The 22126-nt window shown below is 47.9% G+C and overlaps 1 protein-coding gene across 1 annotated transcript in view; it reads left to right on the top strand.

Annotated features, from left to right (window-relative positions):
• LOC110476133 (uncharacterized) overlaps positions 1 to 22126 on the top strand; it is a 124291-nt gene that overhangs the window by 87559 nt on the left and 14606 nt on the right. Inside the window, exons 9-10 of the mRNA XM_077785752.1 lie at positions 10827 to 10933; positions 11936 to 12076. Of these exons, the coding sequence (XP_077641878.1) occupies positions 10827 to 10933; positions 11936 to 12076 (248 nt within the window). The remainder of the gene's footprint in view (positions 1 to 10826; positions 10934 to 11935; positions 12077 to 22126) is intronic.

The following is a 22126-nucleotide window of genomic DNA, read 5'->3' as shown; positions in this document are numbered from 1 at the left end:
GGTGCCTTTATCCCAGAGTTTGCATTTCCTGGTGCCTTTATCCTGGGATTTGCATTTCCTGGTGCCTTTATCCCAGAGTTTGCATTTCCTGGTGCCTTTATCCTGGGATTTGCATTTCCTGGTGCCTTTATCCCAGAATTTGCATTTTCCTTTGCTTTTATCCCAGGATTTGCATTTCCTTTGCCTTTATAGCAGAATTTGCATTTCCTGGTGCCCTTATCCCAGGATTTGAATTTCCTGGTGCCTTTATCCCGGGATTTGCATTTCCTGGTGCCTTTATCCCAGAATTTGCATTTCCTGGTGCCTTTATCCTGAAATTTGCATTTCCTGGTGCCTTTACCCCAGGATTTGCATTTCCTGGTGCTTTATCCCAGGATTTGCATTTCCTGGTGCCTTTACCCCAGGATTTGCATTTCCTGGTGCCTTTATCCCAGGATTTGCATTTCCTGGTGCCTTTATCCCAGGATTTGTGTTCCCGTGCCCGGCGCGTGCCAGCCCACTTCTGAACTGTTTCGTTCTTTCTCCCCACCCCCGGTGAGCACTGCAGCAATTTGATGAACTCGGGGGAAATAAATTTGGCAGAAAATCAGCGGGAGTAGATTTAATTATCGCTCCGAGACCTTTTCCCTTTTCTGGCTTAGCGATCCCGAAGCTCCGCGCCTTTCCCCGGAATCCGCGCCGAGCTCCGCTTCCCAATTTGTCCCTCCGTGCCGTGATAAGCCAAGCAATTACTGCTTTATTGATTTTTCATCAGGGCAAATTTAAAGTTGATTTTTTCTCCCTGCAAAGGCAGGGGTGATTAAGTGTTTCCCGTCGGTTTAGTCCCGGAGAGCTCCGTGGCAGAATCCAATATCCTGAGGTCAACCTCTGCAGGGAGATAATTCGGTGTCTCGGCCACGTGTGAGGGAGAGGAATCAGGGCTACAAATGTGAAGGGATATCTGTGGAGACAGTTTAATTTGTTCCATTTATATGAACAAGTCGTGTGGCACATGCTTGGAAAATATCATTTTGAATGGGCTTGGAAATGAGGCCCACGTGGGCAGGGGGAGGGAGGGATGCAAACGAGAGCGGGAATGTGGCTGGGAGACAGCTGGAGAATAAACGGGGAATAAACCCATCCCTGAGGGTCCTTCCTGGCTTTTACTGAGCTCTCTGTGCTGCTGGGGTGATTTTTCTTCACCAAAAGTTAAATCCTTCAAGTCTTCAGGTCCCTCCGACCCAAGCCACCCCGTGGTGCCGTGATTCCGTGATTTTGACTGATGGGGGGGGTCACAAAAGCAAAAAACCTGGAGGACTCAGCTTTTAGAAAATCCCTTAAGTATAAACTCTGTAAACCCAAATGAAAAGTTTTATTTTTTAATATTCATCTTTCACCTGCTGGCCAGGAGCTCTCACATGAAGAATCTCATCAGGAATATCCTGAGCTGGAAGAGACCCACAGGGATGGTGTGTCCAACCCTGCCCAGGACACCCCAACCCACTGAGTTCCCTTCCCACTTCCTTAGGAGGGAGTTAAAAGCCTTTCCCTGGGTGTGATGGATATTAAACCACGCCAGGAGAAGATTTGCTGGGGTGAGGTCAGTCTGTAATAAGTTAAAGTGCTTCACTCAAGCCTCCATTGGGATGCCCTGAAGTTCATCACTTACTGCCTGAGCTCCTCGTTGATCTTCAGTAAATTATCCTGAACTTCATTGTGGTGGCAAAGACCAAACTCAATCTGTTTAACCCCCAAATTATTGAATACGGGTAATGCATTTCAATGAAGGGATGGATTGTTTTTCCCTGGAATTTCCAATATTCCTGGTTTTTGCCTGGCTAATGGCAGGTTTGGAGCCCCGCCCTGGGTGTCCCTGGTGTGCCAGTGTCACTTCATTAGGCTGCCACCAACACCTGGTGCTGTGCTGCTGCTCCCAGGAGGCAGCTCCAGCATCTGGCACACACTCTGATCTTCTTTTATCTCTGTTTAATCTTCACGGTGCAGGGTTGGGATTGAAAGGGGGCAGGAGCAAATCAAGGGGAAAATAAAAAATGCCAGGTTTTGGTGCAGCGGCAGAGTGGGGCTTGTTAGGAAGAGCAGCCACGTGAGGATAATGATGAGAGATGGGAAGGGCAAGGGGAATTTGGGGTCTTGGCCACTCTGTGTGTCCAGAGCTGAGGGAGAGAGAATTGGAAAGGGAATTGGAAAGGGAATCGATGGCCCCCAATGGATAATGGCTGCTGGAGGAATCAATTCCTGGCTTTTTATTAAAGTTGCTGTAATTAATGATCACTTCTGAATGTCTTCCTTAAATTTTGCCCTGCTTGGTGCCTGCCCATCCTCTCCTGCCCCTTTGCATTCCAGAGTTCCCTCTTTTGCTTCCCTGCTTTCCCTGGAGAGCCCTGATCCCAATATCCTGGAGCTGCTGCAGGGCTGGAGCCAGGCTGGGAGAGCTGGGAATGTTCCCCTGGAGAAGGGAAAACTCCAGGGAGAGCTCAGAGCCCTGGGAATGTTCCCCTGGAGAAGGGAAAACTGCAGGGAGAGCTCAGAGCCCTGGGAATGTTCCCCTGGAGAAGGGAAAACTCCAGGGAGAGCTCAGAGCCCTGGGAATGTTCACCTGGAGAAGGGAAAACTCCAGGGAGAGCTCAGAGCCCTGGGAATGTTCCCCTGGAGAAGGGAAAACTCCAGTCAGAGCTCAGAGCCCTGCCAGGGCCTGGAGGGGCTCCAGGAGAGCTGGAGAGGGGCTGGGGTCAAGGATGGAGGGACAGGAACAGGGAATGGCTCCCAGTGCCATTGATTGGGAGATTGGGAATAGGGAATTCCCAATTCCTGGCTGGGCTGGAATTCCCAGAGCAGCCGTGGCTGCCCCTGGATCCCTGGCAGTGCCCAAGGCCAGGTTGGACATTGGGCTTGGAGCAGCTGGGACAGTGGGAGGTGTCCCTGCCATGGCTGGGGTGGGAATTAAATGATCTTTAAGTTCCTTCCCACCCAAACCATTCCATGAATCTTTAAAAATATCAAAGTAGATTTGAAGCTGACATTTGAGTGATTTTATTTTAGCAATTGCAGCAGGGATGTCATTAAAGTTTTACTGTTCTACAAGTGAAACAGAAATTTATGATCTCCCTAACAGGGAAATTTATGATTTATTTTTACAAATTAAAAGTCTTGAAATGGTCTTCAAATTTCAAGATGAGAAACAAATCAGATTTCTGTACCTCATTAATGTTGTGTGTTTCCCTGTCATCTCCATGGCATTTATTTGTGCTAAAGGAGAAGTCACTTAAGGGAATGGGGTTGTAAAAACCATCATGGAATTGCTTATTGGACTCCAGTCAGTTGAAACACAAATTTATGGCTACGTATTGAAAAGCTGTTCCTAAAGGCAAATAAACAGGGGTGTATGGGAAATAAACAGGGGGTTATGGGGGAAATAAATAGGGGTGTGGGGGGAAATCAATAGGGGTGTATGGGGGAAATAAATAGGGGTGTATGGGGGAAATAAATAGGGGTGTGTGGGGAAATAAATAGGGGTGTGGGGGGAAATCAATAGGGGTGTATGGGGGTAATAAATAGGGGTGTATGGGGGAAATAAATAGGGGTGTGTGGGGAAATAAATAGGGGTGTGGGGGGAAATCAATAGGGGTGTATGGGGGAAATAAATAGGGGTGTGGGGGGAAATCAATAGGGGTGTGGGGGGAAATGAATAGGGGGTTATGGGGAAAATAGGGATGTATGGGGTAATAAATAGGGGTGTATGTGGAAAATAAATAGGGGTGTATGGGAAATAAACAGGGGGTTATGGGGGAAATAAATAGGGTGTGTGGGGGAAATCAATAGGGGTGTGGGGGGGAAATAAATAGGGGTGTATGGAACAAAATTCCAGATCCATTTGCTCAGATCACAGTCCCTGGTGTGGGGAATTTTATTTTGATAGAAATTAGGGTTTTGTGGATCTGGGCCCATCACACAGGTACTTCCAGAGGGTGTTTTTCTGGGAATCTGTGGGATGAGCATGAGACTTCACTGGGAATTGTCCTGTTTAGGCTGTCTAGGGGTTAGATAAACTGGGAGCTCAGAGGTGGGTGATGTTTTATTGGTGCTGGGCAGGCCTTGAGCTGGAGTGAGTGACTTCATTCCATGAAGAAACAGAAACGTAATGCTGGGATCCAGCAGCACAAATCCAGAATTCCCCGTGCCAGGGCTGTGCCCACAAATCCAGAATTCCCTGTGCCAGGGCTGTGCCCACAAATCCAAAATTCCCTGTGCCAGAATTCCCGTGCCAGGGCTGTGCCCACCCCTCCACTGAGAGCCTGCCATGGTCTCCAAAACACCCCAAAAAGCCCCAGAATGGGGGTGCAGGAGAGACCAGGGCTGTGGGGACAGCACACAGGAGGTGCAGGCCTCCAGCAGCAATTCCTTAAATTCAACATGAAATTAAAGTAAAAATTCTTAAATGAAACCTTCTTAAATTCAACGTTCTTACAGTCAGTGTTCTTAAATGCTATTTTCTTCAATGTAGGGTTCTGGCTCTGCCTTGTGTGGTTTTAACGTGGACAAATGCTCTGTGGGAAAGATCCGTGTGGGATCCCCACTGCTGAGCCCGGACCTCCAGCACAGAGGTTATTTGGGATGGAGGGCTGGGAAAGGTAGGAGCAGGCAGTAATTGCCTTTAAGATCAGAGCACAAAGCATTACCTTGGATTTTACAAGGCCAGCGAGCAACAAAAGAGCAGTAATTTATGAGCTCAGCGTAAAAGAAGAGCATAATTGCATTAAAAATTAATGCTAATGAACACTAAAATGGGGAAGGTGGTTATGATGAAAGTTTGGATTCATCTTCCCCGGGTTGAATGATGGCTGGTGCCTTGATTAATGGCTTAATTTCTATCAATTAGCGGGGAGAAATCTCCACTGAGACAAGGGTAAAATGAGCATTGAATTACAGGCCTGGCTTTGTGTGCCCAGGAAGGAGCGCGGCGGGCTCGGCTGGCAAACACGGGGTGCCCAAATCCAGAATTCCCCAAATCCAGAATTCCCTGTGCTGGGGCTGTGTCCCCAAATCCAGAATTCCCCAAATCCAGAATTCCCTGTGCCAGGGCTGTGCCCACCCCTCCACTGAGAGCCTGCCACGGTCTCCAAAACACCCCAAAAAGCCCCAGAATGGGGTTGCAGGAGAGACCAGGGCTGTGGGGACAGCACACAGGAGGTGCAGGCCTCCAGCAGCAATTTCTTAAATTCAACATTAAATTAAAAATTCTTACATGAAACCTTCTTAAATTCAAAGTTCTTAAAGTCAGTGTTCTTAAATGATATTTTCTTAAATTTAGGGTTCTTAAATTCAGAGCTCACTTGCTGAACTTTCCCCTCCTGTTTTACACTGCTTTTTATACTTAGTGCTCCCAGGTCTTTAAAAGAAAAGCCGTTAGTGTCCAGACTTGGCTTAAAATCCTATAAAAATGAGGTTATTACCACGAAAATGTATCAAAACAGCAAACTCAGAGTAGTCTGGTACTCTCTGTAGAACTCTCTGTGCTATTATCTGTAGGAAGTACCACAGTGCTCATAAAATGCTATTTTTAATATATTTTAATGACAACCTCATTTTCACAGGATGTTAAAACAAGCCTGGACAAAGTTTTTCTTGTTAATTTGCATTTCTCCAGCTGAATTTGTAAATCCCGTGTACTCGCTGTAGTAAATAGATTCTGGAGTACTCCCAACTTGCTACTTTAATACATTTAATTGTATTTTTAAGTGCTTATGGTGAAGTTGGGAGCAGGGAAATGAGCGGGCAAAGGTTTCTCTGCAGTTTCTGGGTTTGGGATGCATTTATTGCTCCTGTGACTGGCTGGGAAATCCTTCCCTGGGAATCCCAACAGCTGGGAAAGTGTGGGAGCAGAGCTCAGGGATCGGGAAGTGGGGATGGGAATGAGCCAGGGTGAGTTATGGGAGGGATGAGGGGGATGGAAGCTGATCCTGGAATCTGGGGTGGGTCCTGTAAGGATGGATCCCATAGGGATGGATCCCGCAGGGATGGATGGATCCTGTAAGGATGGATCCCATAGGGATTGATGGATCCCGCAGGGTTGAATCCTGCAGGGGTGGATGGATGGATGGATCCCGCAGGGATGGATGGATGGATCCCGCAGGGATGGATGGGTCCCACAGGGATGGATGGATGGATCCCGCGGGGATGGATGGATCCCGCAGGGATGGATGGATGGATGGATCCCGCAGGGATGGATGGATCCTGCAGGGATGGATGGATGGATGGGTCCCACAGGGATGGATGGATGGATCCCACGGGGATGGATGGATCCCGCAGGGATGGATGGATCCCGCGGGGATGGATGGATGGATCCCGCGGGGATGGATGGATGGATCCCGCGGGGATGGACGGATCCCGTGGGGATGGATGGATGGATCCCGCGGGGATGGATGGATGGATGGATCCCACAGGGATGGATGGATCCCGCAGGGATGGATGGATGGATCCCGCTGGGATGGATGGATGGATGGATCCCACAGGGATGGACGGATCCCGCAGGGATGGATGGATGGATCCCGCTGGGATGGATGGATGGATGGATCCCACAGGGATGGATGGATCCCGCAGGGATGGATGGATGGATCCCGCGGGGATGGACGGATCCCGCGGGGATGGATGGATCCCGCTGGGATGGATGGATGGATGGATCCCACAGGGATGGATGGATCCCGCAGGGATGGATGGATGGATCCCGCGGGGATGGACGGATCCCGCGGGGATGGATGGATCCCGCTGGGATGGATGGATGGATGGATCCCACAGGGATGGATGGATCCCGCAGGGATGGATGGATGGATGGATCCCGCAGGGATGGATGGATCCCGCAGGGATGGATGGATGGATCCCACGGGGATGGATGGATCCCGCAGGGATGGATGGATGGATGGATCCCGCAGGGATGGATGGATGGATGGATCCCGCAGGGATGGATGGATGGATGGATCCCGCAGGAATGGATGGATGGATGGATCCCGCAGGAATGGATGGATGGATCCCGCAGGGATGGATGGATGGATGGATCCCGCAGGAATGGATGGGTCCCGCAGGGATGGATGGATCCTGCAGGGATGGATGGATCCCGCAGGGCCGCTCCGCTTGGAGCATCCCCGGGCTCGGCATCCGCGGCTGCGGCGCTGCTGAGTGAGGCGGTGCCTCCCTCTAACGGCAGCCAAGCCCGGCCGGGAAACGGGATCAGCCGCCGGAGATCCCGGGAAGTATCCCGGGAAATCTCCTGGGAAATCTCCGGGCACAGCCCCGCTCCGGCGTGCCGGGAATGCTGCTCCCAGGGCTCGCAGCAATGGGACATTCCTGGGCTGATCCCCTCTGGATTCTGCTCCAGCTGGTGGGAGGTCTCACCTCTGGAGTGGTCACTGAGGCTCCGGGGGGGATCTCCAGAAAGGATCACCAGGGAAGATCTCCAAGGGATATCTCCGGGGGGATCTCCAGGGAAGCTCTCCAGGGAGGGTCTCCAGCAGGCGTTTCCAGAGAGAATTGCCAGGGAAGTTGTCCAGGGAAGATCTCTGGGGAGGATCTCTAGGGAAGATCTCCAAGGAGGATCTCCAGGGCAGATCTCCAGGAATGATCTCCAAGGATGATCTCCAGTCATCTCCAGGGATGATTCCCAAGGAGGATCTCCAGGGATGATCTCCAGGGATGATCTCCAGGGATGATTCCCAAGGAGGATATCCAGAGATGATCTCCAGGGATGATTCCCAAGGAGGATATCCAGGGATGATTCCCAGGGATGATCCCCAAGGATGATCTCCAGGGAGGATCTTCAGGGATGATTCCCAAGGAGGATCTCCAGGGAGGATCTCCAGGGATGATCTCCAAGGATGATTCCCAGGGATGATCTCCAGGGATGATATCCAGGGATGATCTCCAAGGATGATCTCCAGGGATCTTCAGGGATGATTCCCAAGGAGGGTCTCCAGGGATGATCTCCAGGGATGATCCCCAAGGAGGATCTCCAGGGATGATATCCAGGGATGATCTCCAGGGATGATCTCCAGGGACGATCTCCAAGGATGATCTCCAGGGAGGGTCTGCAGCAGCTCCCACTGGAGCTGGAGTTCCAGCACTCAGGACTCCGGGACACTGCGGGATCAGGGTGGGACAGCTGCTCCTCTCCTGATCCAAACAAAGGATTTGAGGAGAATTCCCTGAGAAGCAGAGCCCCAGGGCTGGTGAAGCCCAGGGGTGACACAGCCACCGCGAGTCCCACCTGTCCTGCTGGATTTTCCTGCTGGATTTTCCGGCTGGATTTTCCTGCTGGATTTTCCTGCTGGATTTTCCGGCTGGATTTTCCTGCTGGATTTTCCTCCTTCTCCCAGTGCGGAGTGAAGGATCCAGGATCTCCCACAGCCAGGGAGGCTTTTGTGTCATCCACTGCAAATTACCCGGGGCAAACTTCATTTTTTCTTTAATTTGTCAGTTTAAGTAAAACTGGAATCAGTTAAAACTTTGGGATGTGTGAAAACCCAGCTGTGGTGGGAAACACAGAGCATAAAAATATCACTTCCAATAACCCCAAATAAAATGGGATCAAAGGGGAAATATTTTCTGCTGTAGTTTGTTTAGTTTGGGATCTGGGGGTGTTTCCCTCTTTTAATCCTCAGCTCAAAAGAGCAAGAAAAATTAACAGCTTTTTTCTGTATTTCAAAGCTTTTCATGTAAAACGTGTTACATTTTTAAATTAAATTAACCCCTTAAATCTAATTAGTAAAATAGGAAGAAACAGATTCAGAGGAATATTGGATGTTTTTTGCCATTGCTTTGATTCTGGAGTTAGACCTGCTTGAAAAAATCTCTTTAAGTTCATGTTCATGGTCAGGATTATGGATAAGCAATGAATCCATAAAAATTTACACTCGGAGATTATCCAAGAAATATTTAAAACATGTTTTTGTTTAATGGATCTTTCACAAGATATTATTGGTCATTTAATGTTTCTATTTCCGTGATTTTAAAACTCTTAGTGGAATAAATTTTGTCTTTAAGGAAAAAAATGGGAATATTTTAGGCAGGAAAGTTCTCCTTTCACCTGATTTGTAGAATCATAGAATTCTCTGTTTCTTTTACTTTTATCTGATTTTCTGCTGTTTCTAATTCTTGTGTGTGCAATGTTTTGGGGTGGCATCGAGAGAATGCACATTTTAATTCTCAAGTGACATTCCAGGTTATTGCTGCTCCAGCCTAATTCCATAGGAATTTGCAGCTATAAAGCTGAGTGTGTATATTTACACACTGGAGGAGAGCAATAGGTGTAAATAGGGAATTGTAAAATGCAGAATTATCCCTGAAGGATGATGATGATGTTCCCAGTTAAACTGGGAAAATCCTCCCTTGCCAAGCTGACAGGGCTGGAAATTGTGCCTGCTGCTGGAATCACCTTTTTATTAAAAACCAGCCCTAATCCAAGATTTACTTCCTTGTTTTTCCACCCTAACAGGGTGAAAAGACTCACCGTGCACTGAGTTAGTATTGATTTTTTTTTTTTTTTTTTGTCTGAAGCCTCGGCGCTTTCTGACTCCATTATTTTTGATTTTCCTATGAAATACATATCCCTGGCCCTGACAGCTGACAAACAACAGCTGGAAGTCGTTTTATCTCCCCATAATGTGTTTGTCAGAAGTGCCCTGCACTAATGGGCTCTGCTTCCTCCAGTCCATTTTCCCCCGTTAATGTCACTGATGTCATTGGCAGCTTTTAGTGATTTTTGCCCCTTCCCTGATTTGTCATTCCCATCACTTTGTGCAGGATCCGGGTGGGATCCTGGAGCTGCCTGGGATTTTGTGAAACGAGCTGAGCTGTGGATTTGAAATCTCCTTTTCCTGCCTTTCCATGGCTGGCTTTAATCAGGACCCTTTATTTACCCTCAGACCAGGTGTATCCAAAGCCTCAGTGAATTCTGATTCCCTCTCCTTTGATTTGTCCCAAAAATCCTTGGGAATCTGTTCTAAAGGAGAAGCTTTCAGCACCAAGGCAGCAGGACTTGCAAACACAAGTTTAAATGTAGGAAACCCTTTTTTTCCTTCTAAATCCCTCAAAAAATTAGGTTTAAAGTTGTATTTATGGACTTTGCTTGTAGTGCAGCTCCTGACAACTTAGAATTATGGGATGGTTTGGCTTGGAAGGACCTTAAATCCCATCCAGGGACAGGGCAGGGCCACCTCCCACTGTGCCAGCTGCTCCAAGCCCAATGTCCAACCTGGCCTTGGGCACTGCCAGGGATCCAGGGGCAGCCACAGCTGCTCTGGGAATCCCATTCCAGTCAGGAATTCCCAATTCCCAATCTCCCACCCATCCCTGCCCTCTGGCACTGGGAGCCATTCCCTGTGTCCTGTCCCAGTCAGGAATTCCCAATTCCCAATCTCCCACCCATCCCTGCCCCCTGGCACTGGGAGCCATTCCCTGGGTCCTGTCCCAGTCAGGAATTCCCAATTCCCAATCTCCCACACATCCATTCCCTGTTCCTGTCCCTCCATCCTTGTCCCCAGCCCCTCTCCAGCTCTCCTGGAGCCCCTTCAGGCTCTGAGCTCTCCCTGGAGTTTTCTCTTCCCCAGTTATCCCACAAATCCTTAGGTCAGCATTTGGAATGTTCCCAGCCTCACTGGTTTATTTTTACTCAGAGCTTTCCCTTGGAACAGAAGATTTTGGGCTGCACTGCACGAGCAGCTTTTCCTGGCGTGTCCCAAAATCTCCTTCAGGCATGGCTGGGACAGGGGCCTGGATCCCGGGATTTCACCAATCCCATAAATCCCACAAATCCCATAAATCTCACCTTCCCTGTGCAGACCAAGCCACCCTCCTGGACCAAGTGAAGCGAGTGAAGGAAATCGAAGCCATCGAAAGCGACGCCTTCGTCCCACAGACCTTCAGGTCCAGCAAAGAAGTCAAAAAGGTACATTTTTCCTTCCAAAAGGGATATTTTCCTTCCAAAAAGGTACATTTTCCTTCCAAAAATGTACATTTTCTTCCCAAAAAGGGACATTTTCCTCCCAAAAAAGGACATTTTTCCTTCCAAAAGGGGCATTTTCCTTTCAAAAGGGACATTCTCAGTCTCTTTCTTGCTGCATTATCCCAAAAAGGGACATTTTTCCTTCCAAAAGGAACATTTTTCCTTCCAAAAGGGACATTTTCAGTCCCTTTCTTGCTGCATTATCCTCTCAGAGCCAGGAGGAAGCTGCACTATTTAAGGATTTTTCACCTATGAAGGAGCATCAATGTTGAGAACCTTAAGTCCACCTGAAATCCCACCAAGGACTCCTTGATAGTCTCAGGGGATTTAAATGTGGCAGAATTTAAGGAAATCACCTGGTTTGAAGAGATTTTGTTTAGGAAAAGCAGAAGAATTGAAATCCCAAAGTAATCCCATTTACTTTGTAATTAAAGTGGAGATGATTTTAATGCTGCTTATCTAAAGCCAGACTTTAAGTCTGTGTTTACTCCCTGAAAAGAAGCAGCTTGGTTTTCAATCAGCCTGGTTTCAATCCAGAAACCCAACAGGAGACATCCAGATCCCAGAATTTACTTTAATTTTGGCCCCCAGGTGTTGTAGGGAACTGGTTTGGGAAATGTTCATTTTCCCACATGGCAGCGAGTGTTTGGAATTATCCCTGGCTGTTTCCCCAGGAATGTGCAATTTGCTTTTGTAGAAATCTCCAAGAATCTGATGCAGCTTCTTCAGGAAGTGATCCAAAATCCCAGTGGTGCAGGTTTTCCAGCTCTCTCCCTACACCTTTTTTTGGTCACTTCATGTCCTTGTCCAGTGAGAGGACACCTGAGAGGACATCCCTGAGAGGATCCTTTCAGGGAAGACAGACATGTATTGAGTTAAAATACTGGCACAGCTGGGATTTTTGGGATAAAACACTCAAATTTTGTGTGTTTGTTCCTTTTTCAGTCAGCAGAACCTGCTGAACTCCAACAGGAGCCTGTCAGTGTGGGAGCCACTGAGGCAGCTGCTGCTGAGAAAGAGCCTCCAGCTGCCAACATTCCCACTGCCATCAAGTACCAGGATGACAATTCCTTAGCTCATCCAAATGTGAGTGCTTATCCCATCATTTTAGCCAGAATTTATCCCACCTTCAGCTTTAGAGCAGCCCCTGGAATGAGAGCAGGGCTGTGTGACCTCACAGCCTTGGCTGTGCAGCTCCTCACACAATCCCTGCCCTGGCAAAAAGAGATCCCACTGCTCCCACCACCCAGCAGAGCAGTCCCACAGGAGGTTCAGCAGGAGTTTGGGAGTTGTCAATGAATTATATAATAAAATATAATTCATGTATCACTGGGGAATTTAAGAGGGATAAAAATTCAGGACAAATTGGTTTCTATAGTTGGAAACCTGGAGGGAAACTCAGAACTTGCCCATTTTGCCAACTTGCAAAGTTGAGACACACTTCAGATAATTTTAAATCATTGAGCCTAAACTTGAGCAAATCTCTTTGGGAGAGCTTTAGAGGGAAAGAAAAGGTTTGTTTTGTTGGTTTTTTTTTAAGAACTAGCAAGGTAGAAGAAATCAGTGTGAGTTCTGTAGAATGGGCGCAGAGCAGAGACCAGGACATGTCAATGATGAATTGCATTGGAGCTTTGTTTTTCCAATGATTATGACCCTTAAGACCCCTCCCAAGCCAAACTATTTGAGGATTCCCTGAAAAGTCTCTGCTTTTATTGATGTTTTTGGCTCACCTCTGTCTTTAACCCCCCTGAGCTTTTCCTGTGGGCACTGAGGCAGTCGTGGCTGCTCCAGGGGATGATCACAAACCTGGAGCTGCTGATTGTGCCAACTTTTCTCCCGTGCCAGCTGTTCATGGAGAAGGCAGAGGCTGAGGAGAAGTGGTTCCAGAGGCTGGTGGCTCTGCGCCAGGAGCGGCTGATGGGGAGCCCCGTGGCCTGACAGCTCCCAGGACATCCCAGGCCACTTCCACACGGAGCTCCTACACTCAGCTGTGCTTTTTGTCCCTCAGAGGAGATTTGGATGAGCTGGGCAGGCAGGGAGGGTTTCAGTGGATAACCAGGAATGGCCTGCCCTGCTCCACCTGGGTGGCCAGGAGTGTTCTCTCCTGGTTCCCCTGAATAACCAGGAATGTTCTCTCCTGAATAACCAGGAATGTTCTCTCCTGGTTCCCCTTAATAACCAGGAATGTTCTCTCCTGAATAACCAGGAATGTTCTCTCCTGGTTCTCCTGAATAACCAGGAATGTTCTCTCCTGAATAACCAGGAATGTTCTCTCCTGAATAACCAGGAATGTTCTCTCCTGGTTCCCCTGAATAACCAGGAATGTTCTCTCCTGAATAACCAGGAATGTTCTCTCCTGGTTCCCCTGAATAACCAGGATGTTCTGTCCTACTCCAGCTGGATAACTGGGAGTGTTCTCTCCTGGTTCCCCTGAATAACCAGGAATTTCTCTCCTGGTTCCCCTGAATAACCAGGATGTTCTGTTCTGCTTCACCTGAATCACCAGGAATATTCTCTTCTGCTCCACATGGATAATCAGGAGTGTTCTATTCTGGTTCCTCTGAATAACCAGGAATGTTCTCTCCTGAATAACCAGGATGTTCTGTCCTGCTCCAGCTGGATAACCAGGAGTGTTCTGTCCTGGTTCTCCTGAATAACCAGGAATGTTCTCTCCTGATTCCCCTGAATAACCAGGAATGTTCTGTCCTGAATAACCAGTAGTGTTCTCTCCTGGTTCTCCTGAAGAACCAGGAATGTTCTCTCCTGGTTCCCTCCAAGCTCAGTGCTGGAGATGGGCAGGGCAGCATAGCCAGGGCCATTTCCATTTTTTGGAGGGGATTCCTCAGGTGAAGAACACCTGGCAGCCCAGGAAATAGCATTTGATCCCTCCCAGTGCAGAAAATTGTACAGAGGCAGGTAGGAGTTGGGAGATGAGTGGGAGCTGAGGCTCAGGGCTGGGACAGTGAGGGATGGGTGGAAGCATCCCTGTTCTCCCTTCCTCCTGTGGAATCCTGGGCAGCTCCTGGCTGGGGGAATCCTCTCCTGGATGTGTTCATCCATCTGCCTCACTCTGGGAGGGAAATGCTCCACCTTTCCTTGAGCATCTGCCACTGCTGCACCTCCAAATGGGCAATTTCATCAACCTCATCACTGCTGTAATTACCAAATCATGGAATTAGCACACAGCTGCTTCTGGGCAGTGGCTGTTCCCAGCCCGTGGAGCTCCCTTGGGCCAGGTGGGACTTTCAAATAATCAAAGTTTAGTGTGAACATCTGAATTTAGCCTGGATAAACTTCCACAAAAATCTGCCCGTCATCCATCTAAGTGCAGGGAATCAACCAAATCAAATAAATGAAAGTATTTCTTCAGCGAGGCTGGGAGGAAATTGTCACATCAGGAGAGGAGAGAAGTGAGCCCCAGCTGTGGGTGTGCTCCTGGAGCTGCCCTGCATCAGCATTCCCTTGGGAAGCTGCTTTTTGGGATTATTTCTCCTGGTTCTCAGACCTGTGGTGATGCAGAATGGAGGCTCACCCTGCAAATGGACTTTGCTTGGTTTGTTTTTTTTATTTTAGATCCTGGATATAAAAGGAAAATTTATTGAATTTGCATTCTGACACGTTTTTACTTCCTTTATGAAGTGTTAGTTTCATTTTATCCTGCATCAAAATATTCCAAGAGCTTGTCTGCAGGAAAAAGTGGGAAAAAATTTGTTTCCCTTGTTTCATTTCAGCATTTTCAAATGGTAAAATTTGTCATTGCTGCATTTTCTCATCACCTTTTATGTTTCTTTCATAGAAAATAAAAACTGTTTGATGTCCATGGAAGGTCCAGGTGTAAATTCCTCTTTTCATGCATTGTCTTGGATAATTTTGGTGCTTTTATTGGATGTGAAATTATTCTCTTTATTTGCAGCCCTGTAGAATATTAGAAAACTTTACAATATGTTGTAGATAGATTTAAAGTACAGTTTGTTTATTTATTGTTTATTAATCAACATCTAAATTTGCTGGAGGAGAGTTGGGAGCAAGAACTGGAAAGGAAATGGAAATAATATTTAGATAATTTAGACAAAACTAAAATCAATAGACTAAAAGATATCTAAAAATAGATAAAACTAGAATCAGTATATCTAAAAATAGAGAAACTAAAATCAATAAATTAAATTAATAAATTAAATTAATTTAAATTAAATTAATACATTTTAAAACATTTAGATAACATTTAGATAATTTAAATACCAGAAAATTTGGCTGAATGGAAAATGTACAGAAATATTCCAAACACCACTGGCAACATGGAGCAAATCCGGATAAAGTTGATTTTTATAGTTCCAGCAGCAGCTCGCTGATCAGGATGTCCATGAACTCCTCAGGACTGTGCACTTTTCATGGAATAACAACTTGGGCATTGCCTGCAGAGGGATTTTTCTGGTTTCTTTCCCTGGAACATCCATGGGGGTGGAAGATTGGCAGTGCTGGTGCTGGGGGAGGAAGGAGCTGCCAGGCTGGAGTTGTGCCAGCCCAGGGCTGGATTGGCTCCAGCCATCCTCACCAGAACCCAACCAAGCAACCAGCCCAGGGAAACAATTCTCCACACACATTCCACGTGGGAAAAACAAGGGGCAGAAATAGAAATTGTTTTCTCTTTCTGCCAGAGCTCACCCTGGGTCAGGGGTGGCTCCGTGTGGTGGAAAAATCTCTCCTCCAACCCGAGCTTCCAAAGAAAGGCTCAGCGGTCTCTTGTTGGGTCTCAAGGCAGTTTATTCCAAGTTTTCTAAAAGATTTTCTCCTGGAACTGCTGTGGTTTGCTCACAGCTCAGGCAGAGGCACACACACACCCTGACATCCTCTCTGACTCCTTCTCCTTCTCCTCCATCTTCTTCTTCTTCTTCTGCTTCTTCTTCTTGTCTCCTCACCCAGGGCTTTTATATGGTACATTACGTGTTACATGTTCACAGTTTTCGCCATGCCTATTACCTATATTAAATGGTGATTTTCTATCTTTTATATGGTACATTACGTGTTACATGTTTACAGTTTTCCCCAATACCTATTACCTATATTAAATGGTGATTTTCTACTCTAAACCAATCTGTGAGTGCCAACATCACCAAGAACATGGAGGTGAGGAAGAAGAAGGAGGAAGAACAGGGTCAGCCCACTTTCCTCCATCTTAGAACTTCTGACCCCCATGTACAAAGTAAAACCCCCCTGGACAGGTGCTAAAACCCCCCTGTACAATACTAAAAAATTTCCCCTCTGTTTTGTAACTACTTTTACTATCCTATCTAACCCTTTGTGACTGCTTGTTCCACCTCCAAAGCTGGTAACTCATTCCATGGCTCAAACCCAAAATCACAGCTGTTTGCAGCTGCCTGCCAGGGTCCAAAATGCTTCTGACCAAGGCCTGGAAACTCCAGAAATGTCTGAGGGACATTTTGAGTTCCAATATTCTGTGACAGCATCATCTGAGCAGCAACATCTTCCCAAATACCATATAAAAGACAGCAGCAGCCCTGGGCAGGGAGACAAGAAGAGGAAGAAGAGGAGAAGGAGTCAGAGAGGATGTCAGGGTGTGTGTGTGCCTCTGCCTGAGCTGTGAGCAAACCACAGCAGCTCCAGGAGAAAATCTTTTAGATAACTTGCAATAAACTGCCTGGAGACCCAACAACAAGAGGCTGCAGAGTTTTCTTTGGAAGCTCGGGTTGGAGGAGAAATTTTAGCACCAGATGAGACCCCAGGGTTCTCACAACAGAGGAGCCTCCTGTCCTGGCCAGGAGATCAGCTGAGCTCCTGCTGCTGCAGTCACTCCAGGAGGGCAGCACGGCTCTCCCAGGCTCTGTAACCCAAAACCAGCCCTGGGGATGGTGACACTTGGCCATTTGTCAGCTCACAAGGAGGGAGTTATTTTTACTGGGGATCCTTGAACTCCAGAAGCCTCAGTGAGGAGGGATCAGCTGGAACCCGGGGCTGGGGAGGCTCCTCAGCTTGAAAGTGATAGAAAACCTAACCCCACAATGAACCAGGATTGCAAACACTCCCCTCTGTTTGTCTGGGCTGCTTTGTCGTTCCCAGTTTGGATGCAGAGCAGCAGTGGCTGGGCTGGGAATGGCTCAGTGCCCCTGAGTCCCTCTGGAAGTGCCACCCAGGGGACTCCAGGTGGCTCCTCTGGCTGGAAGGGAGCAGGAGCTGGAGCCTGGGGGGAGGAGGATGCTCAGAGCTTCCAGCCCAGCTCCCACCTTCCAGCTGCTCTGCTCCCAAAAAAGTTCTGGAGCTGCTGGAGAGAGGCCAGAACGGAGCTGGAGCCAGGCTGGGAGAGCTGGGGGGGCTCACCTGGAGAGGAGCAGCTCCAGGGAGAGCTCAGAGCCCTGGGAATGTTCCCCTGGAGAGGAGCAGCTCCAGGGAGAGCTCAGAGCCCTGGGAATGTTCCCCTGGAGAGGAGCAGCTCCAGGGAGAGCTCAGAGCCCTGGGAATGTTCCCCTGGAGAGGAGAAGCTCCAGGGAGAGCTCAGAGCCCTGGGAATGTTCCCCTGGAGAGGAGAAGCTCCAGGCAGAGCTCAGAGTCCTGCCAGGGCCTGGAGGGGCTCCAGGAGAGCTGGAGAGGGATGGGGACAAGGATGGAGGAACAGGAGCCAGGGAATGGCTCCGAGTGCCATTGATTGGGAGATTGGGAATTGGGAATTCCTGGCTGGGATGGAATTCCCAGAGCAGCTGTGGCTGCCCCTGGATCCCTGGCAGTGCCCAAGGCCAGGTTGGACATTGGGCTTGGAGCAGCTGGGACAGTGGGAGGTGTCCCTGCCATGGCAGGGGTGGGAATTAAATTAACTTTTAAGTTCCTTCCCACCCAAAGCATTCTCTGATTCTGTACCAGTGAATTGAACAGTATTTTGTTATAAATTGTTGTGTTATTTCAGGCCTTGTACAAATTCCTGAACTGGGCAGCTGGGAGCTGAAGAGATATTTAACTCAAATGTTAATATCCATGTTCTTACACATCTCCCTCCAGTCCTTGCTTTTATCTGACATTTCCCAACAATTTATCACCAGCTGCCTTGGCAGAAGCTGATGGACTGAGATCAGCTCTGGAGCAGCACAGGCCTCTCCCTCTAAAAATGCACTGAAACCTCTGGAAAGTGCAGAGCAGCTCTGAGCCCACCTGGGAAGGAGCAGCTGGAGGAGTGAGGACTCCTCAGTTCTGCCAATCCCTGGGAAATGGTCCAGGAGCTGCTGGGGATGGAGCCCTGGGGGTCTGAGCAGAGACTGGAGCAGGGTCCCCAGTGCTCCCTGTTCTCCCAGAATCGTTGGAAAATCCCTATTTTTACTAACTCTGCTGTTTCTCACTAGCTGGGTAAGCAGAGCTAAATGTTTGGAAGTTTGAGACTGCACAAAATACAATTATGAAGTAATTGTGTAATAAAAGCTGGTTTTATTTTTTCCCAAGTGAGCAGTGAAACCTCTCCTGGCTGATTAGAACTGACAATTTATCCTTGCCCTCCCTGTGAAATCAGCCAGAACCTGAGCTGGTAACTCGATGTTGTGATAACTTGTACACTCAGTTTGTCCAGGACTAATTGGAAGATGGAATTAATGAGATCTGCTGAGGCAGCAGGAGGAATTTTTAGTTGCAGCCACAAGCAGCCTGAGGCAGGAGAACCCTTTGGAACAAACACAGCGTGGCCTCAGCTGGGCACAGGCTTGAAACAGGGACCTTCACCTGGTGCCAGTCCCAGGAAAACTTGGATTTGGATCCCTCTGGAAAAGGGCTTCTGGAAGCCCCAAATAAATCAAGCAGCTCCTGCTGCCCAGGTGAGATTTTTTTATCTGTTCTGGATTTTTGCCTGATTTTCCAGCTTGAGGCCGTGGCCAAACCTGGGCTCGGTTTTGGTGACCTTCACCATAAACCTGAGACAGATTTCCCCTGGGAAAAACCTCCAGAATGCCACCCCAAAATCCCAGGATCTCTGCTCCTGGTGCCTCCCCAGCTTTGCAGAGGAATTTGTGCCTTCCCTCGGGTGCTGCAGAAGGAAGCACCAAAATCCAGGTGGCTTTTCCCTCTCCTCCCCTGTTGTGTTGCCAAAATCCAGGTGGTTTTTCCCTCTCCTCCCCCACTGCTGGAGCTGAGGCTGGAGCAGGAGTTTTTCCCTCCTTTGCAGTGGCACAGAGGAGTTGCCAGGATTTCAGGAATAATTCTGACATTTCATAGAAGGTGTTCAAGCACCTTCAATGGGTATTTTTGGTGACTTGGGGATGGCAAACTGAGAGCTCTGCATCAGAATTCCCTGTGCTTCCAAAGGCTTTGTCCATCACCAGGGAGTGCCCACGATGGCAACAGAGCCCATTGGAGCAAATTTTGGTTGGGATCACATCCTGGAACCAGGGATGGAGCTCCCAGTGCAGCCAGCTCCTGCCCATGGTGTGGGGAAAGAATATTTCTGTGCCTCAGCTTTTACTCTGCTGAACAAAACCAAGAGGAGAAGATAAAAGTCACAAAAATTCGGGTTGATTAAAAGAAATGCTGGTTCACAGGATGGAAAGTGAAGGTCAGGGATTCATTAAAGCCCAAACCTCAGGAACTCTCCACTGGATCATTGCTGTGGAGATGATTTGAAAAGCAACATCCCAGAACTTCTCAAAAAATCCAAAGCTGCTCCTGGCTCTCTTGGGCGTGAGTTGGGATGCCAGTGACACGGCAGGCCCTGGCTGGCTGTGTCACACCCAGCTCTTGGGGACACTCTGGCAGCTCCTTAGCAAACCCCCAGCCTGGGGAGATCCTGGAGAGGCCACCCAGCTAATCCAGCCTGGCAATCCCTGCAGGTATTGTTACCCAGACTGGTGTTTGACATTGGTATTTGTACCAATTCTCAGCCTCCTCGAAGAAACACACCAAAAAAAAAAAAAAATCCAATTTTCCCCAAATCCAGTTTTCCCACTTTGCTGAAATCTTGTAGACAGGGAAATCTCAGAGTGCCCCTGGCACAGCCAAGGGTCCCTCCTGCTCTCAGGGGGCATCTGCTGCCCTGCCAGCCCTGTTCATTAGCTCATCCCTAATTGACAATCTCCATTTGGGTGGGTGGAGGGGCTGGGCTGCAGGGAGCTATAAAAGGAAGGTCATCAGCAGCCTGCACGAGCTGCTGACAGCTCTATTTATAGCCCAGCCCAGGCCCCAAAATGTGTTTCTTCCCCTTTTTTGGTGCTGCAAGTTCAGGGTTAGGAGTTCCTCCTGCAGCCTCTCAGTGACTCCTTTTATCAGCTGCAGACACACAAGGGCAGGTTTTTTTAGGGATATTTCCTAATTATGCACAAAGAGAGGACATGGGGAGGTTTTCTGTCACAAGTTGTTGGGTGGGAAATGGAAAAAAAATTGGAACAATAGTAAAAGACATTGAATTTATTTTTTTTTCTATAGAAAGGAGGAGTTGTCTTTCCCTGGCTTGCATCTTCTATAAAATAGGGTTCAACTTATCCAGGTAAGGCTGACAGCATAGTCCTGAACAGATATTTTACATTTAATCAGAACAAAACCACCTCTGCTCAACACCTGGCTCGGATTGCTCCATTGCCCTTGTTAGGATAATTAATTTCCCAACTTTTAACCTTGTCAGACCCATCTGAGCATGCTCAGAGGAGACTCAAAGGATTCAGACTGGATTTCAACAGAAAAGTTTGCTGATAATGAGCTAAGGAGCATTAATTCTTCCTTTTCTCTTGGATTCTTGTGTACAAACCAGGTATTTCCTTTGGAATTTGCTGTTTCATTTCTATCTGTATTTATGTTTTAAAGAAGGGAAACTTATAATTTAGTTCTAATAATGAATTCATTTCAGTCAGTGTCCAGCCTCAGGAAGGGCTCTGGCTCCAGCTCTCCCAGCCCAGTTTGGCACTTTTCCCATTCAAACACAAGTGCAGGAATGCAATTTTCACCTCCAAGTGTTAAAGCATCATCCCTGCTGCTTCAAAATAATCCTTTGGATTATTACAGGAATTAGATGATTTCCCAGAAGGCAGAAATATTCCTGGTTTTCAGCAGGTGTTTCCCACAGATTTTAGTGTATTTTATATAAAAAGTTGATCGCAATCAGAATCTTCTTCAGCATCACCAGAATTGATTTTTACTTTGGAGGGAACAGAAAACACAAACCCAGGTTGGTGGGGAAAAAAACGTTTCAGCATGAGGAGTTAAGAAGAACTCAGGGATTGGAAGGAAATGTTTGGGGCAGGAACCCAAACAGAGATCTTTGGAATGGAGAGAGAACAAGGGAATTACAAATACCAACAAAACATCAATGTGGCAAAATGACCTTTTGTTCTGGCTGAATGTGCTCAAGAAAGCTCTGAAGTCTGGAGCAGATTTAAATAGTCCTCTCACCCAAATGAATAAGAATTAAAAAGGTAAATTAATTCCTAAGGGAAATCACTGTAGATCTCATTAGCTCAGGAACAAGATACCTTAAAACTTTTAATTAAAGATAATATTTACCGCAAATGAATAAGAGTTGGCAGGTTTCAGCAGAAACCATCAGCTCGTTTATGCCAAGTTTTCTTTGGTTAATCTCGTTGGAGATGCCCTGCAGGCTGGCAGAGCTGCAGCTCCTCACGGAACTCACCTGCACAAAGGAGCTGCAGCTGCCCCAGAGCTGGGCAGGGCCTGAGCAATTCAAGAGATCCCAGTGCCAACACAGCCCTGGCAGCAGCATCCCATAATGAGCTCCTGCCGACAGCTGCAGCCTCGTCCCTGGAATCCTGCACTGGATCCAGGAAAAATGGGGATGAACAACCCCTCATCCCCCAGATCCTGCACAGGAAAAATGGGGATGAACAGCCCCTCATCCCCCAGATCCTGCACTGGATCCAGGGAAAATGGGGATGAACAGCCCCTCATCCCCCAGATCCTGCACAGGAAAAATGGGGATGAACAGCCCCTCATCCCCCAGATCCTGCACAGGAAAAATGGGAATTAACAACCCCTCATCCCCCAGATCCTGCACAGGAAAAATGGGAATTAACAACCCCTCATCCCCCAGATCCTGCACAGGAAAAATGGGGATGAACAACCCCTCATCCCCCAGATCCTGCACAGGAAAAATGGGAATTAACAGCCCCTCATCCCCCAGATCCTGCACAGGAAAAATGGGGATGA

The sequence above is a fragment of the Lonchura striata genome, chromosome 10 (assembly GCF_046129695.1).
Source record: "Lonchura striata isolate bLonStr1 chromosome 10, bLonStr1.mat, whole genome shotgun sequence".
Taxonomy (NCBI): Eukaryota; Metazoa; Chordata; class Aves; order Passeriformes; family Estrildidae; genus Lonchura; species Lonchura striata.
Note: the sequence above shows the minus strand (reverse complement) of the source record. Positions and strands in the feature narration are given on the sequence as shown.